Below are 18,719 nucleotides of genomic sequence, written 5' to 3'. Positions count from 1 at the left end.
ATTTGTGTTAACTTCTGAATAAATTGAGTTTTAGATTTTTTTTGCTCTCATTTTATTCTATTGCCAGTTGACTGTATTTCTGTCACATGTATGTTGTATCACTGCCTATATTTGTTTGACTTCGCCTTTAAGACCTTGGTCACGATTAAAATGGAGTCTCAGACCAGTTCACTTGCTGGGTTAGCAAAAGGAAAATAAAAAGTAAATAACAAAAAAACAGAGTAGCTGCAGCTAATGACATAGATTACACACTGCGAGCTGCAGTCAGCCTGATCTTCTAAATTATACTTCCATCTATTTCCAGGGTGTTAAAAATGTACCTGCTTAAATACAGTTATAAAAATTACAAGGATTACATTTAAAAATACCATGTTCACCATAAACACAAGAAACTGAGTGTTCCAATAGTTCTTTTAAGTTATTTGTTCTACTATACATAAATCTCGGTCACGCAGAAATAAATGCCTTAACACAGGAATTACTGAAAGTATGTTACTCATATTTCTAGGTGTATCCCACATCTGATGTATTTAGTGCTGTGATATACATATATATATATATATATATATATATATATATATATATATATATATATATATATATATATATTTCTCCTTCCTTATTAAACCATGGCCCAAATAAATTTAGTATATCCCTTGGTGACATCACCATAGGGATAACAGGAACTATGGTCAGAAACTTTCATGGATGCATCTCTGTGCATACATGGTGTTGCACCCATTAAAGTCAATGAACTTACTTCACCCTTTACCTACTCTAATGTCACCAAGGTTAAATTTTACAGTTTTTCTCTGGTAATAGGCTCATAGGGTTAGTGGTATATTTAAATGTTTTTTTTTTTTTTTTGTTTTCACACAAACTTCTGCTGCAAACATTCATCAGTGGAAGGAGGTGAAGTTCTGCACTTTCTGTACCAGGTAGCAAAGGTAAGGAGACTGAAACAACCAATACTCTAAAATATCCTATTTATGTAAAATAAAATTGTATTCTTTTTTTTTTTACCAGGCAGTACTTTAGCATAGATCTTAAACTACAATTATTATTTCCTGAATTGACATTAACTTTAAGCAGACTGTTGCAATGAAACCTGCATTGCTCTTCCACTTTTTGTACTTTTCATTATTTCACAATAATGGCAGATATCATCTCTCTCAAAACAAAATGTTCCTTTTCATCATTTAAAAAGCCTGACCTTAAAGATCAGAAGTATTTCTGACATATATAATCGTCATCTCAAAATATTTGTTCACCCAAACTGGATATATAACTTTTAAAGTGAAGCAGGTTGTTTATTGCAATGTTTTGGGATGTAGCTATTGTTCATTGGATCACATTGATTAGGCCTATATAAACACACATGTAAAAGTTGACTATTTCAGAATCAATCAACACCTCAGTCTTTAAAGGTTTACATTCCTCAGTCAGGACAGCAAAAAATGTGCTCCTACTTAGCTGGTATTATAAATAATTAATAAGCCATCAATAAAGCAGCCATAATATATCAATGAGCCCATAACATCCTCATTTAAACAAAATATTTCCTCTTTTAACCTAGAAAAGCACAAGGCATCCATTACTGCCATAGTAATTGTAAGAAACAGATAAAGGTCCTCAGACATGACATCACTGAACATTAGGTCATCAGTTAGACTACTATTTTTCCAAATGCAGTCTAAGTAACTGGGTAACAACTTTCATCATTAAGCATATTCTTTATAGAATTCATATTACACTTTTTGACAACAATATCTGTTGATTAGATATAGACATTTGCTAATAAACTGTAAACCATATGGCAAAATGGTTGCAATGAATAATCCACTAAAATAACATGTTGGGACCTGCTTGAGCATGTCCTGAAATACAGAGACTGAATGGCTGAAAAGAATGGACTTATTTATACCAAGTCCAAGATGCCATTTCTTGAAATGTTCTCTTTTCTCCACGGTATAACAATCTCATTGTTATAAGTCTGGGGATGCAAGGAGCTTGCCCACCCTGCAAAAAGAAGCTTTAAGGAGTAGAATGATTTTTGTGCTCTTCACCTGTGTTTTCGGTCTTTTTTTTCCAGCTTTTCATCACTTGGCATTACGAGTGCTGACATTTCAATAGGAAGTCGTCTGCTTCATTTTATAAGTACCCACTCAGTTCAGTTGAAGCAACATATTCCAAGAGGACAGTCTGGAAGAGTTTTTAGGAATACTTATGATATTAAGGAATGTGAGGCTTGTTTAAATAGTGAAATGCAATGCTTTTTAGAGAGAGGGAGAATATTCAACATTATTGTTAGAATAGTAACATGAAATAATTAAAAACACAAAAAGGGAAGTGATATGTATACATTTTCTGTGGCAACACTCAGCTTAAGATATATAAGAAATGATGCTGGTGACTCCACATCTGTTCAGTTATAGCCCCTGTGTCCTCTCCTTCCCCACCTTGGCAGCAGTGTCAGTTTTTTTTCCCACAACAAAACAAGGTGAGGAACTCATTTCTTATTGTAATCTAATTTCTATCATGTATCGTCCCCTCTTTTTACAGTGACTTACTTCCATTTTTGTCCTTCTCCACTCCTCAATATTTTTTCTGCTTGTATCTCACTGCATTATCTTGAGAAAGAACAGATAAGGAGACTTAGTATACTCTCTGTGTGTACTTTATTACCTGAAAACTGTACCCCTACAGATAAGGAGACTTAGTATACTCTCTGTGTGTACAGAAACTCTCTCCATTTATTTGGAAAAACAGCTTAGACCAGTGGTAGATGGTATATCCACTATAATTAGAGATACATAACAGTTTTCAGAGACCTATGCTGGGTATGTTTTTTTGGATGCAGACACTGGTAATGAACTTTTGGTTTCACTTGATGCTGTTTCTTTATTTACATCCATACCAAATAACACAGGAATGGAGTATGTTAGGCTCTTATTAATTGAAGAAGGAGTGCCAAGGGATCTCATTATGAAATACATGTCATTGTTGGACATTGTATTGAATAATAATGTTTTTATATATGAAGAGGAATATTTTCTACAAACCAAGGGGGTGGCAATGGGCACCCCGTGTGTGAACTCATATGCCAAGCTAGTGTTGGCATATTGGGAGAAGACATATGTATTGAACAGTGGAGATTGTGGGGAGTACATTGGTTACTACAAACATTTTGTAGATGATGTTTTTCTTGCATGGAAGGGCACTAGTGAATGATTGGAAGAATTTGTGGAATATCTGAATGGGACAACAGATTTTCTCTCTTTTGAATGTGTTAGTTCCCAGAAGAGATTACAATTTTTAGATGTGCAATTGAGCAAGGAGGAAGATGGTTTACACACTAATATGTACTGTCTTTATAATCTGTTGCATTAAAAGTTTGTTTTAAAAGGATTATCTGCTTTGGTGTTGCCTTTTTCAGTCATTTTTGGATACTCTCTGTGTGTACTTTATTATCTGAACACTGTACCCCTACAGATAAGGAGACTTAGTATACTCTTCATGTGTACTTTATTATCTGAATACTGTACCCCTGCACAGTAATGGTTTAGACTGGTTCGATTTTATGGATGGCTGGTACTGCAGCTATACTCAAAGCAAAGCTCAGTATCTCACATTACCCTTAGACATAATCAGAATTTAACTAAAATGGCACTTCTGAAGCCAGTGATTTGAAATAAGCAAGTATTTATTTCTGCAAAATGTTTATCCAAAAAGTAAGGCACTGATGTCAATTCTGTACCCTCACTATCTCTGGCACTGATCCAAATATCTTTTCCAACATACAAGTAGACAAAGTCTTTTGTGATATGACCAGCTCATTTCCATGGCTTGGTAGACTTAGTATCACTGTCCATCTTTCCTGTATTAGGACTCAGTCCTTCAGAACTATGTGTGTCATCAGTCCTAAATTGGTCACTCTGTCTCCTGACAGTGTTGCAAGTGTCTTTCCCTTAAACACAAATGAAAACAGACATTCCAGTTAATTTACTACCCCTGTACACTCACCATACTGAAATGCCTGCAAGGACTGTTTCTGCTTCATGACACCACTCAGATGTAGTATAATTAAGGCCAGTCTGGTAAGCATGTGTCTGGTCAGAAATATCTCTTTGAGTGACTGACCTGTAATACTGTCAGGTATGATTCTGTACTGTAACTGTATGTGTTATCAAACAGTTGTACTGTTAAGTGTGGTCATGTACTGTAAATTTGCTGGTGACTGACCTGTAGTCAGTTAGGTGTGGTCCTGTACTGTCCTTCTGCAGGCGACTGATCTGTAATACAGTTAGGTGCGGTCCTGTACTGTAACACCATAGGTAACTGACCTGCAGTTCAGGTAGTGTGGTCCTATATTATAACTCTGCAGGTGACTGATCTGTAAGTACAGTTAGGTATAGTTCTATACTGTATTAGCAATAATGAAACTTAATCCTCCACATCCAAATCTGGATTCAACAATTTATTTTTCACTCCAGCCATAAACATCTGAATATAATTTTTTGTTATGCTATCTGTAGCAAGAATCCCTGGTGCATGAGTGAAACTGATAATTCCATACTGTTAACTGAAGTGATGAAATTCTTCTGATGTGAACCATTTGCATTATTCCTAACAATATGTACTGATAAAATGTAGCCAACAAAACGTCTTCTCAATATACTGGCTTTAGCTTGTGATGTAATCTTAAGCATTTGGAATATTTCCAGCTTTTTTGAACATGCATTCATTACAGTTGTAAACGTGGTCCTCATGAATGGTCCCATAAAATCAATATGCAGTCTTTTCCAACATCTACTTGGAAATTTTCATGCCAGTAATGATGGTTGTTTAGATTTTTTTTTCTTTTTTGCTCCATCTGACATAGGAAATATTCTTTGCATAAATACTCAGTTTTGCCATCTAGCTTTGGGGACCACAAGAATTTCTGCAGTCAATATGTGGGTGACCAGAATTTAATTCCTTCAATTCTTTCTTCATTTTCTATGGTATAGTGACTCTTGTTCTACACTGGACACAGTCTTTTACACTGTAAGTTCAAATCTCTTGTGATGTACTTTTAAGGTCTCACATACTATGTGAGGCCAGCCATCCATCACAAAATTCAGAACTCTTGAAATTTCCTTAACATTTCTCACCATGCATGTTAACATTTCTGCTTTTACTAGAATCCTTGGAAATGACCTTGTATGAGTACAGTTACACACTCTACCATTCCTTCGGTCCCTTTACTGTCAGTTCCCCTGTGTAGGTATTCTTCAGCTACTCTTTGCATTACCAATTCCTCTGGGCATTCTGTACTTAATATGATAATCACAGGCTAATACAATTATTGCTCATTTCAAGGTATGTGTTGCTGTCACATTTGGAAGGTTCTTGTGTTTGCCAGTGCCACCAGTGATGTTTGGTCTAGAACCAAGTTAAAAGTTCTAATCCAAAAGTATAAATTAATAAAAAAGTAAGACCATTTTGATTTGAGAATGTTTTTTTTTTTTCTGTTAGGGAATATACTCTAGTCCCTCTTTACCTTAAGGCACTGTATGTTGAATCACATTTACAAGTCTGTATGTAGAAACATCACAGGCAAGTGTAGGCAGGAGGTCTTGGTCACAATGGACCATTGCTATACCAAACATTAATAGTTCATTCTGTTTCATGAATGCATTTTAAAATGGTGCTTCCATTACTATAGAATCTGTTCCTGTAGCAGTCTGTTCAAGGTTGCCAGTAACTATAGTCTGGTAGGCAAAGGTTGCCAGTACTATATTCTGGGTAGCTAAAAAGAATCTCCCATAACAGTTCACTGAGCCAAGGAAGGCTTGTAAGTTTTTTATACAAATCAGGGTTCATCAGCAATTGCTTTTACCTTCACAAATGAATAACAAATTTCTTTTTTTATTTAACATATGCTTCATAAGTTCATTCTGTGACTTAGCACAGGAAATGTTTGATTATTTGGGAGACCATATTCTTTCAGGCTCTGCACCTTTTTCTTTAAGTTAATGAAATGCTCACGCTATGTATTATCACTGACTAACAAATCATGTAGATGTCCTATCATGTTTAAATCTTTCAAGAGCTTTTACACAATTGTTTCCCAAATGGAAAATCCAGAACTGGTAATCTGAATGGAAAATTCAGAAATGGCAATCTGCTATACACAAACAAGCCACTATGCGTATTTATATTTAATATTTCTTATAACAATCATCAAGAAATATATATTGATAAGCAAATGCTAAAATCACTTTTTTTTTTGAAAATACTGTTCTACCACTCAACATGGCCGTTATCATTTCTACTGTTGGTAATGGATATATTTTCATGTTAGTGGCTTCATTCAGTCAGTTCATAATCAACCATACAAGTGAAATGAATTTAAGTTTCTTCAGTGCTGGAATAAAAGTCCAGGCTCATAGACTATGCTTCATAGTACTTATGATATTTTCTCTGACAAGCTCTTCCATCTTTTTAGCAACACTCTTTCTTTCATTGTGAATGGAAGGGGCTAATCTTGACAGAATATCGAAGAAACATTTGGATTCACCAACACAGTGGCTTTCATGCCACTCAGTGACTGTAGTTCTTCTCACACCACTTCAGCATTTCTATTAGTTCCACTTTAGATTTATTTTGATGCATTTTAACACATCTGATATATTTTGAAAATATAAAGGACTCTTTTATTATTTATTACAAAAACATTGATAACTATTCTGCCCATTTTGAAAAATGTTTCTTATTTCATGAAAACTTTTATATTTACTCCTTTCTTGAGACCATCTTTTTGGCTCTTAGCTTTTTTTTTTTTTTTTTTTTTTTTGTAAAGTTGCAGCATTTGAGCAATGTTTTTAACATTACGAGAGTAACAAGACCTTTCACGTTTCTGTCCGTTTTCAGATTCATCTTTATATATTGTGCCAACAGGTAACTTGTGCATCCATAGCTGCAGTATATCTTTTTGCTGTTTTGCTGTTTTCATACTTACTGCAGTTTAATATACCCTTGAAAATGTTAACTTCATTTCAGATAACACCTGTCTTTAGCAGTCTTCACATTCCACTAACGAGTGAATATCAGTGCCTCATCCAAATTTGCAACAGATCCACAGTTAACTGCTCACTGCTTCAATTCCACACCATACTGTGTTGCATTCTCACTGGCCTTCTGGTTGCAATGATTAAAATAAAATCTTTTGACTGTCACAAACAATTTAGGTTCAGATTGTTCCTTTAACATTTCATTGATTTACTTGTAACTTTTATTCTTTAGTTTCACTGGCTGAACTATGTTTTCAAATAGCCCATACGGGGAAGCACCTATAAAGCTGAGCAGTGTTGCCAAATATTTATTTTCAGGAATGCTGTTTCCATGCAAAGCTATTCAAAGCTATCAGTAAATGCTGATCATGAGTATTATTTTGAAATGACTTGTCTTCATTATAAGAGCACCACTGAAATGATATCATTGCCACGGTGTATTCTTGATATAGTGCACTGAGAAGTAGCACAGGAAAGACCACATGCACTTTTTATGTTCTCCTGAGTATCTGAATGCTGCCTTCCTGCCAGTCACAACTTACACTACAGCCAGGCTCACTATTATACTTGCTTGGTACTGCCACGGTGCTGAATGGCAAAACTCAATGTTCCACAACTCACCTTCCTTGTCATTTTTACTTCTAGTGCAGCCTTTGTCTCCCTAATAAGTACACTTCTGTACTGGTACAAGATGGCTGCCTTCTGTTCCTAAACCTCGGTGTCCTGATACAGTGTCTTATGGGTTACTTTAGTTCCTTGCCGATACACCCCCACTTTTTGTGCCATTCTTCACACATCTTCTGTTGTTTCCCTCACCATACATTTCAGCATATCAGAATATACTTCTCTGTAATCGCAGACCACTAATCTTGCTGTCCTTCCAATATCTACTGCTGGGATCAGGAACTTCACTGGGGCATAATTATTAATGATGGGTAAATTACACTGAGTTATGCCGTAAGTGTTAAAAAATAAAGTAAAAACAAATGCCAGTCGGTAACCAAGTCCACCTATTATTTAATTTTGATTATATCATAATTAAGCCAAAATCAAGCATTTTATTGGTCAACATACTGTCCCAGTGGGAGGTTGTTTTGTTATATCTTCAGCTGGAATGTTCTAGCTAATTGCTCCCAGACTGGAATGCTTTTGCTAATAGTTACCTAGAAGCCAATAAAAAAAAAAAAAAAAAAAAAAAAACAGAAGCTCCGTCAGATTGCACCACAAACGCCATGACAGATCAAATCACATGTCAACATGCTTCAGCACCAATTTCATTTCTATGAGATGGGTCCCCACATTGCATATCCAATAACTCAGATCTTACAAGCTAAGTCAGATATAGACTAGGTAGAGAATCTGTTATCTCTTTCTTCTTGTTGGCTTATCCATGATGAAACTGAAACAAATTCGAGGATACATGTAAAAACAGCCTACAGTACACCCACCCATTTGACACATATAATGTGCATTATAGTACAATGACTGCTTACGTGACAAAATGTATGTGCTTCATCTAAAACGTGACTTCCCATCAGCAGCGCTTCACTCCTCTCCAGTTTAAAATACTTTATATACTAAAACAATCACTAATTTATTATTAGAGTATGTAATAAAATTTCAAAAATATAAATACCAACACCTAACAACCAACAGAAAACATAAAAATCTGTTAAAAATGTTTAATAAGGGGACAGCCTACTGACAGTTATACGAAGAACCACCTGATGTGCTTGAAGAAAACATGGAGATGATGACTGACACCACCTATCTAGTGGCAGCAGTCCCACAAATCCTAACCCCAAGAACTGCATATGGCCAGGCTAGTGATAGAAGAATTAATAACCATGTTCTCCTTCCTTAATGCAGTATACTCAGAAAGCCTTTGTTTCACATTTTTCTGCCAACTCTCCTTCAACTAGTGCCTTTTTTGTCCCATTTGTTCTGTCCCCTTCTGCTTGTTTTGTGGTACAATGCTTCCTCCACCCCATCCTCTCCTTTTCACTTCTTATTTGCTCTCATTTTTGTTGTAATCAGTAGCCTCACATTTCCATAAAGCAACAATAAACATTCTCTTTTTTCCCATGTTGCCTGTTCTCAAAATGCCTGCCCACAGCTCTAGGCCATCTGTTCCTGTCCCACTCATGTAGCGTGTTCATCACTCAGTGTGACCATATCCACAAGCTCAGAATAATCCATGGCTTGGAAATCTCAAACCAATGCCATTGTTTTTAGTGGTTTAACCATAGTGGAATTAAATTACTTTTGGCTAATGGTTCCTTCATCTGGGTCTCCAGACACCTCTACCACCTTAGCACAAGCGACATTAAGAATTCTGCACTTTTTGGTGCAATCCTACTCTAAGTGGTTAGGCTCCTCATGGGGCAGGACTGCAGTCAGCTGAAATCCCTATTCACCTTGGTTCTCAAAATCTCACTTTCTGCCTCCAGCAGATAAACATATCCCATTAGTATAAACGCCCAATCATTTTATCCCATTCTTTTCCCACCTACTCTCTATGATGAAGCCAGACATCAACACACTGTGTCAATCCACAACATTAACTGTTTATCCTCTACACTAATTATAAGGTGGCTATCCTAAATAATGATCCCTTCAATTTCCTCATCTTCCTCATCAGGTAACATTCCTGCTTTTTCTCTAATCTGACTTTTTGTGCCCTCCTATCCTTTATGTACATCATCTTTGCCCCCTATTATTCCTAAACTATGTACTCTGTTACCTCCATACTGCTCTTTCTCCACATTGTCACTGGCCTATATTCTGTGATGAAAGCAATGTCTACCTTCTCATGCATCAATAATTGTAGGTTTGCATCTTCCTTTCCAGACTCTTTGCATTACATAGCAGTTCTACCTAATCATGCACTCATTCATCTTTGACTGCTGTTCTGCTATATTTTATATCCATTTTCTCCCCTTGCCTAATTTCTCAGTACCTAGCCCTCTTTTCTATTTCTGTGACTGACACCCTTTTTCATATTAGTTTAATGGTAAGATGTTAGATGTACCTTGCTAGTCTTTTCTGGGCTGCCATCCCCTATCAGCCCCAAATCCTTCACTCTTATCTAGAGCCACAAGTAATTTCCTAGTCCTCTCCTTCCTTGTCGTGCTGACTGTTGGTACATATAGCACTTCTGGAAATTAAATATTAAGCCACTTTCCTGGTATCTCTGCTTTCAACTACTTTCTCATCTCTCCTCTTCTGTTCCTACAAGCTCTCCTCAGTTGTCAATTTCTGTCTGTTTCTTCTTAAGCTCCAGGACCACAAAAAAAACAGAAACCACGACTTGGCAAGAAAACCGGAATTCAACGGCTGTTTTAATTATCGTAAAAACACAAACTCATAAGCATATGCATTTTATCTGATGAAGACTGTTTGTATGAGATGAAAGCGCTTATGATTTTGTGTTTTTACGATAATTAAAACAGCCATTGAATTCCAGTTTTCTTGCCAAGTCGTGATTTTTGTTTTTTGTAGCCTTGATCTGGTTTGCCATGCATCATTTAGTTTACATTCTTCTTAAACTCCAACAATTCCTCTCCCCTCCCTGCCTTTCCATCCTCTCTTCTCCTTTCATAGTTTCATAGAATCATAGATTGCTTCTAGTCTAACAATCCGGGGGTACCTTTCTGAGCCTAGCCAGGTTTTCCTGAAGGCATAATAATATCCTGTATCTTTCTAGAAGGAATAATGGTATCCTGTATCCAGATAGCACATTGAGGGCCAGGCCTTTGATCCTTGCTCTGCTCTGCCCACTACTGGGAAACGTGTTTCTTGCCCACTCCCCCCCTGCCACTGTCCTTGTCTGTTTTAACTACTACCTACCACTTTTCATAAACCTTTGTTCCCTGTCCTCATTCCTGTCTGCTCATCTTTAACTGCCCTTCCTACCAGCTAGCTCCTGCCTGCCATTCTTTATCTTACCCCACCTCCTTTCCCTATCCATTCTGCCCTGTTACCCACTCTACTTTGTCATGTTCCTCACTATGTACCTTGCTCATTGCCTCCTTTTAACTTTCCACACTCTATATTTTCTGACCTCCTACACGATTACCAGTTTCTTCGCCATACACATTAGCTTCTTTATTTCCCTTTCCAGGCTCCCTCTTCTTCTGTCCCCACATTTAGGTGCCCCTAAAATCCCATAACCACACCACTAGTCTACATCTGGCAGAGTATATCCATCTATCCTCTTTCTTCTCATCCAGTGTCACATTCCATGCTTTTATTAGTTGTCCATTCATAGCCTGTTTTTAGAATATATTTGCAATATTGCCTACTATACCTTAGCATATTTTCAGCCATCTGATCAAGCCGACAGTAGTTGATATACTTATAGTTTAATAGACTCTTTTGTAATGATTCCTAAGCAATGAACTACAATTTCAGGAATATTTAAAGGTTCTTTAACAGAAAAATAAGACTGCTCCAAGGCTAGTTCTCTGCTCCTGTGGCACTAAGGCTGACTGATATTTGGTTACCATGAATGCAGACAAAGAGACAGTGAGTTTAAGTTAACAGTGGGGACAGGGAGGAGGCAACAGCACTACCTTTAGGTTCAGAATGAAAATACATTTTAAACTCTTCTATTTTAAGGACAGATCACACCATCAACTAACTCCCTGCCCCTTCCTCATCTGTCAGGTAATTCAGTAGCAGATCAGCAATTTATAGTCCTGTTACTTTAAGAAATAATTCAATAAAAACGAGGTGTGTTTTTCTGCCTTAACCTGGCCCTTCAAAAGATAATAAAGGCCAACTGAAATTAGCAAGTAAATTGAAAGAAATCTATCCATCCTTAAGCCCCTTTTTTTCCATGGTTGCACATGGAGTCAGGGTGTCATGCCAACAGTAATCATAACTTAGAGCCAATATTCACAATTGAGGAGATAGAAAATGCTCATCTATCTCTTAGTTCCAAAGGATAATGACTAAAAATATCAGATTCTTGGCTGGATAAAGGATCATACCACCAGATATCAGATTCTTGGCTGGATAAAGGATCATACCACCAGACCTGGCACTGCAAAGATAGCAATGCTTTATATTAGAATGCTGGAAGAATAAAACACTCATACTAGGTACAGCAGTAGCGTTGTTACCTCACAGCAAGAGGTTCTCCTGTTCGATTCTCGGATGGAGTGAATTCTGTGTGGAGTCTGCATGTCCTCCCCGCGGTCGAGTGGCCTCCGAAAATTATGCATGAATGGGCACGCCTTTGCTGAAGGTTGGGTGTCGGGCTGGCAACTCGGCACCATAAAAAAAAAAAAATCTACTGCCAATCATTAGCGGACCAGAGTTCTGCTGTGGCGACCCCTAACCAGCAAAAGCCGAAAAGACAAACAAAACTAAAGATATGAAAGCTAACTGGGATTCAGAGATACTAGTTCAAAGGTAATAATGCCACACTCAGCTTGGCGATATACACACGTATAAAAGGTAACCTGAAAGATATGTTGTTTGTTAATTCTTTCTGCTTGTATATATCTATAAATATATATATATGTTTTTATTTATTTATTTTTCTTACGTAAAACTGTAAAAGTGAAGAATATTAAATGCATGCCTTTATCAATGCATAGCACTGGAGAGACAATTGGTTGAGTCCTTTTTCTGAGAATACTACATCTACAAACCTATATCTCTGTAAAACACTTTTTGTGATCGTTGAGGTTGTCCTTTTTTCAATTGTGTAACTGTGGAGATAGTATATATAAATTGGGGGTGGAGTGAAAGGGAGTGGAAGGCTTCCTCTACATCAAAAGAAAAGCTTTCTTGTTAATTGCTATATTGATTTGCACTAACTTCAATTGCTGAGATTGTCTTCAATCAAACTGAATCCATAGCACTGTAACAGCTTACCAGAAGGATGTGTCATTTGTGAAACACAAACCTGTGGGTCAATGACCCTCTGCATAGCACCTTCATTACCTGTACATTTATTAATACTGTGCTATACATATACACTTGGGGTAAATACACAACATCTTCTATTATTGAAAGTAAAAATTTATTAAGAATTTCTGCCTTGTTGGCTACTGTAATTCACATATTAATTTTCTAATTTCTGAAACTCTGTTTTCACCTTCATACATTCACTTAAGTATGTAAATATAAATTCTTCCCCTGCAGTTCACCCAGAAATGAAGTAAATCTACAAAATTCCAACCAGTTTATGCTCAGCAGTTACATACAGAAACACCAGTACATGTTTAAGCATGTCAGTTAGCTATCATTAATCAGGTTTTTCTAAAAAAATAAAAAAAACTGCTCCTTTCTCTCTTTCCAATAGTTCTGCTTCTGCAAAACGTTGTGCAGTTTTGCACAAGGAGGTTATGTTTTACTGTTACTGCTGTTATAAACTCCCTTCCCGTACGGCTCTCCTCTCATTTTGTAGATTCTGATGTGTTGACAGCGGTGCAGAGCTGAATTTCATTGTGGTCATTCAACATATGTCTGTAAACCCATGCCTAGGTATAGCAGTTAAACTTAGCTCCACTCCAAGCATATATCCTTACTTAGCGTTAGAAATAAGAAAAGAGTAATGTTTTTTTTAAATAATAAAGGTCTTCTCCAATGCATGTTTGGTAAAGACCAGACAGGCATTCAGCAAAAAACAAAAGCTTTTTACAGTACCCCATGGCAGTCATATAGCTTTTTTGTTAACAAATGCATTATATAATGACATCTAAAAAAACATCATTTTGAGGTTTATGTTCCTGAGGGTCATAAGATCACAATATCTTATAATGATACCTAGCATTAAAAAGGTACATGCCTGAGTTTGCTGTTGCATTTCCCATGCATATAAAAGCTCTTATGGGGTACACTGGGCCTTCAGGGTACACTGGGTACATAACAGGAAGTATAAGAAGTATGGAAAAGTGAGATACGCTTTAACAATGGAGAAATGAACTACAATTTGCCCTAAAATATACTTTTTTCCTGTACCATCTTTCTGGTGGTGAGAACTTATATGTATTTTTATGCATTTCCTCATGTCTGATGAGCCCCTTCCAAATGGCTTTGGAATCATTTTTCACCAATGGGGTGAGAGCTGATTGAAGGGCGTCATCTTCCAGTTAGGCATGAAGGGGGTTGGTCCCTCATTCCCCACAATCCACTGCACTTTCCTGCCTGGGCTACCTTTGACCCTGAGGATTTATGGTTTGGCGTCCTCTCCACCCACACCAGAACCATTTGCATTTAAGGACAGACCTCACTGGACTCAGTCTGAGGAATCATTTAGCAGCCCCAGATCCTATTTTTCCCTGTACATTAATTAGATGGTGGAAGGTTCTAATTAAGGTCCTAACATCATTTCTCACAGGTCTGACATACCCACCACCAAGGCAGAGGTACAAAATCCTGGTCTGTAATGTATGCCTACATCTGTGCATGAACTGAAATCTATGTATAGTGCATCCATGCATTCACTGATATCAGTCTGTAGTGCATCCCTGCATACACTAAAGTCTATATATCTATAGTGCATCCATGTGTGCACTGATATCAGTCTGTAGTGCATCCATGCATACACTTAAGTCTATCTATAGTGCATCCATGCATGCACTGATATCAGTCTGTAGTGCATCCATGCATACACTTAAGTCTGTCTATGTATAGTGCATCCATGCATGCACTGATATCAGTCTGTAGTGCATCCATGCATACACTTAATTTTGTCTATGTATACTGCATCCATGCATACACTTAAGTTTATCTATATTGCATCCATGCATGCACTGGCATCTATCTATAGTGCATCCATACATGCACTGGCATCTATCTATCATGCATCCATGTATGCACTAATATCAGTCTGTAGTGCATCCATGCATACACTTACGTCTGTCTATGTATAGTGCATCCATGCATGCACTGTTATCAGTCTGTAGTGCATCCATGCATGCACTGAAGTTTATCTATATTGCATCCATGCATGCACTGACATCTATCTATAGTCCTGCTTGTGTACCCAGAAGCAGTTGCAGAACTGTTTCTACACTTTACTTCTGTGCCCATTAGAGGCCAGTACAGCAGTAGATTGAAATGCACCCCCACAGAGATGGGCTACCCAACAACGGTTGCTGCCTCTCATCAGCTACTCCACTTCCCAGAGTGATACTTAGTCCTGACTGGGTGTTAGTGCTTTATCCCTGTTCACCATGCAGCTTCCATTTATTAATGACAAGGATATTTAATAATTGTGTATGGTGGCATTAAGGTTTCCTAGGTTGCAATGAAGTATACTGGACTGAGACTAATGAAATGCTTTTGATCTAATGTAAGGACCATTTTTCTCAGACAAACCTCAGTAAGTCTAGACATCAGGGAGTATAGAAAACTCTATCCAGTTAAAATATGATTCAACTGTAATTGAGACAAAAAGAACATATTAGAAAGACTGCAGAAGTTGTAGAACCTTACTTTTCTAATCCTTAATACTGACTACTGAGTACTAGAGATTGATACTAGAGTATTTGGAAGTAGTTGACCTGAATCCATGAAATTGAGTGGCAGCATTTATTGAGCTATCCTGGGGGAAGAGTGTGGAGCAGTGTACAAAATGTTTCAAATAACAAAAAAGTACTGCAGCTGTCAGAAACTATTGTTAGTCAAGAGCACAAGTAGTTGACCAAAAAGTGGGTAGATAGGTAGAAGAATCAGACATTATGCAGAGCTGTTTAGTTTATTTCACTTGGTGTTTTCAAGGCATGTGCTTCCTCTTTATTGGTCTAGATGGAGTCTGTTTAGCCAGCAGTGACATGGCACATGACCCTTAGAAATACAGTGTTTCTGAGGTACAGGAAAGCAGTGTTTGAAATATGGAGGTTAAAGGTATGTCAAGAAGGGTTCTGGAGAAGAGTTACTCCTTTTTGTAGACGTGGCACCCCTATTTTCATAGTCTCAATTTACAGCAGTATCCACGGATATTCTCTGTCTGACTTAAAAAGTAAATTTCATTGTTCTGCTTCCTCCATCTTACAAATGGAGTCATGAATGAGTGGACTGTCAAGCAATGAGATACTATAATGGCATCCACGCATGCACTGACATCTATCTGTAGTGTATGCATACTCTGAAATCTATATATAGATCTCCATTTGGGAATAAGTAAGAGGCATTCAATGCCTGTCTACTTTTCACTTTTATGTTACCAGACCAAGAGGAGTCTACCATGCTGATACATCTAATCTGTGCTGTTTATACAAAAGACCGAATATGAGAAATAAGTACAATATTGAATATATCATAGATATAAAGTTCATGTGTTATGTATGATATGCAAATAAATGGCGTGTTAATTACTTCTTCAGATACAGACCTCAATAAAGAATGCCTTTGTTATTCCATTCATTATAAAAAAATGTATGACTCATAATTATCTAGATGATTTTTATACTGTCTTTAATTTGCACTTTTTTTGGGCAATGTTATTGAGAAGGGAAAAGGTTGTAGATGTCCAGCTAAAATCTCATTTAATGATACATGAGCTCATGGATTCTTTACTTTACCATTTCTTACACTCTTCACAGTACTGCCCTCACTAAGGTATGTGATCTCTTTACAGCCAGCGGTCAACACTTTTAGTTTGTATTGGTTCTGCTTGATTTGTACCATTTGACACTGTGGATCACAGGATCCTTACTGAGTGCTTCCAATACTATTGGGTTCTCAGTTCCACTGTTGTTGTTTGTTGTTCCTGCCTGACTGGACATAGACAGGGTGTAGTTACTGGTATGCATACTTGTAATTACTACCTGCTGTTGTGTGGAGTACCATAGGACTCAGTTTTGGAACCACTGCTATTCACTGCATTTATGCTGCCCCCAGAAAATATGATGCAAGGGCAAGATTTGGGTTTTCATTATTACCCCAGTGATACTTAACCCTACCTCATTCCTTCAGGAATATGCAACATTTGTTGATTCTTTAGCAAATAATCAAGAAGCTGTCCATCTTTGTTCTCATTCCAATTGGCCAAAACTCATTGCATCCAAAAGTGAAACGCTGACCATGAATGACATGAGTCCTCAACTTTGCCACTCCTGTTATTTTTTATCTGTAGTGGCAATAACCTTCAGTCTGTATCTGAAGTCTATGATCTTGGCACTATCCGTGATAAATGGCTGACATTCAGGGACCACATTAGTCTAAGCTGAGGTTAAATAACTGTGCCAAGTCTAAGGAATATAGTCAGAATTAGTACTTGATACCTCCTGACGACCTTGCTGTGGTTGTTCCTGCCTCAGTTTCCTCTCACCATGAGTAGTGTAGTGCCCATCATCATGGTCTTGACACCAACAGTTTCCAGCTCATAAAAAACCCTGCACCAGAGTTACTTTCTGGTGTGTATCATTACTAGCATATTTCCCTTATTTTTCAGAGAATGCACTGGCTTTTTAACTGGTTTCATATCATCTTTAAAATTCTTTCTACATTACTTGGGTCCCTCTTACATGCAGGAGGTAACTGACCTCTCTTGACCCCCTGTCCAGGCTTTCTGCTTTCCCAGCCAGGAGGATGATAGCAGTTACCAGGACATGGCTGGAAAATTCATGTGTTCAGTCATTTGCTCATCAACTGCAAGCCTCTGTAAGAAGCCACCTTGGTGTCTTAGGAATTGTTCTCTGCTATGAACTAGTAAGCCATACATTATTATTGTCATAAACTTTTTATTATTCTGTCTGATGTTATGATGTTATTCTAGTTTATTCTGTTCTTAGTTCATGTGCTTACTTAAGGTTGAAGTTGAATATATTTAATACTGTTTTCAGAACTGTTTTTTTTTTCAGTTTCTTATTTTTGATTTTCCAGTATGCAACATTTGTCTCACCTTTTATGACATTAATATTATGTATGGTTTCCGTTTCTAGGCTTAGCCCAGTCTGGTGCCTGGGGCTGCTTTGATGAGTTTAATCGAATTGAATTGCCCGTCTTGTCAGTAGCTGCTCAGCAAATTTACATTGTGCTCCAGTGCAAGAAAAATAAGAAAACCCAGTTTATCTTTACCGATGGAGATGTTGTAGATATGGACAAAGAGTTTGGCATATTTTTAACAATGGTATGCGCTTCAGTATTCTTCCTGATGTTCCACTTTCATGTTTATGAAGCAGGGGTTAGATGACATGGGTGTATCTCAGCCAAGTGCCATTCTGACAGCTTGGGAACCACATTTTAAGTGTCTGTTTTCTGATTTAAGAAATATCTGAACTGTGGGCATCACAGGAGTTCATGTATACAACTGTGTGCCATAAGTTGCCATGACAACCATGTGCGTTAACATTAATAATCTATGTGAAAATGCCCTGATATAGAGTAGCAGCTTCAGTGATAAACAGACTTCACCAAGTAGTATGTATACCCTCTTGCTTCTAGTTGTTCATTGCCATTCCAGATATGAAATTATTACTATTCTAAGAGGAAACCCTGCCACTGTGCTCTGTGGTATACTGTAACTTTTGAAGTCCCCTTAATAAAATCTCATACAGAGAAACACAGATTCTGACAACAGATAGGAATCACTGACTGCCCAATATCTCATGTGCCATGTGTACTAGATAAGAATCACTTGTTGGCCCACATACCCTGTGTAACAGATAAGAATCACTTGCTGGCCCATATCCCACATAGCCT

The 18,719-nt window shown here is 37.4% G+C and overlaps 1 protein-coding gene across 1 annotated transcript in view; it reads left to right on the top strand.

The window, feature by feature from the left end:
- LOC122796791 (dynein axonemal heavy chain 5-like) overlaps positions 1–18,719 on the top strand; it is a 2,204,633-nt gene that overhangs the window by 1,087,798 nt on the left and 1,098,116 nt on the right. Inside the window, exon 42 of the mRNA XM_044065521.1 lies at positions 17,960–18,147. Coding sequence (XP_043921456.1) covers positions 17,960–18,147 — 188 coding nt within the window. The remainder of the gene's footprint in view (positions 1–17,959; positions 18,148–18,719) is intronic.

This window comes from Protopterus annectens, chromosome 3.part0, assembly GCF_019279795.1.
Source record: "Protopterus annectens isolate FY-2018-M chromosome 3.part0, PAN1.0, whole genome shotgun sequence".
Taxonomy (NCBI): Eukaryota; Metazoa; Chordata; order Ceratodontiformes; family Protopteridae; genus Protopterus; species Protopterus annectens.
The sequence above is the reverse complement of the archived record's forward strand: the minus strand, read 5'-3'. Positions and strand labels throughout refer to the sequence as shown.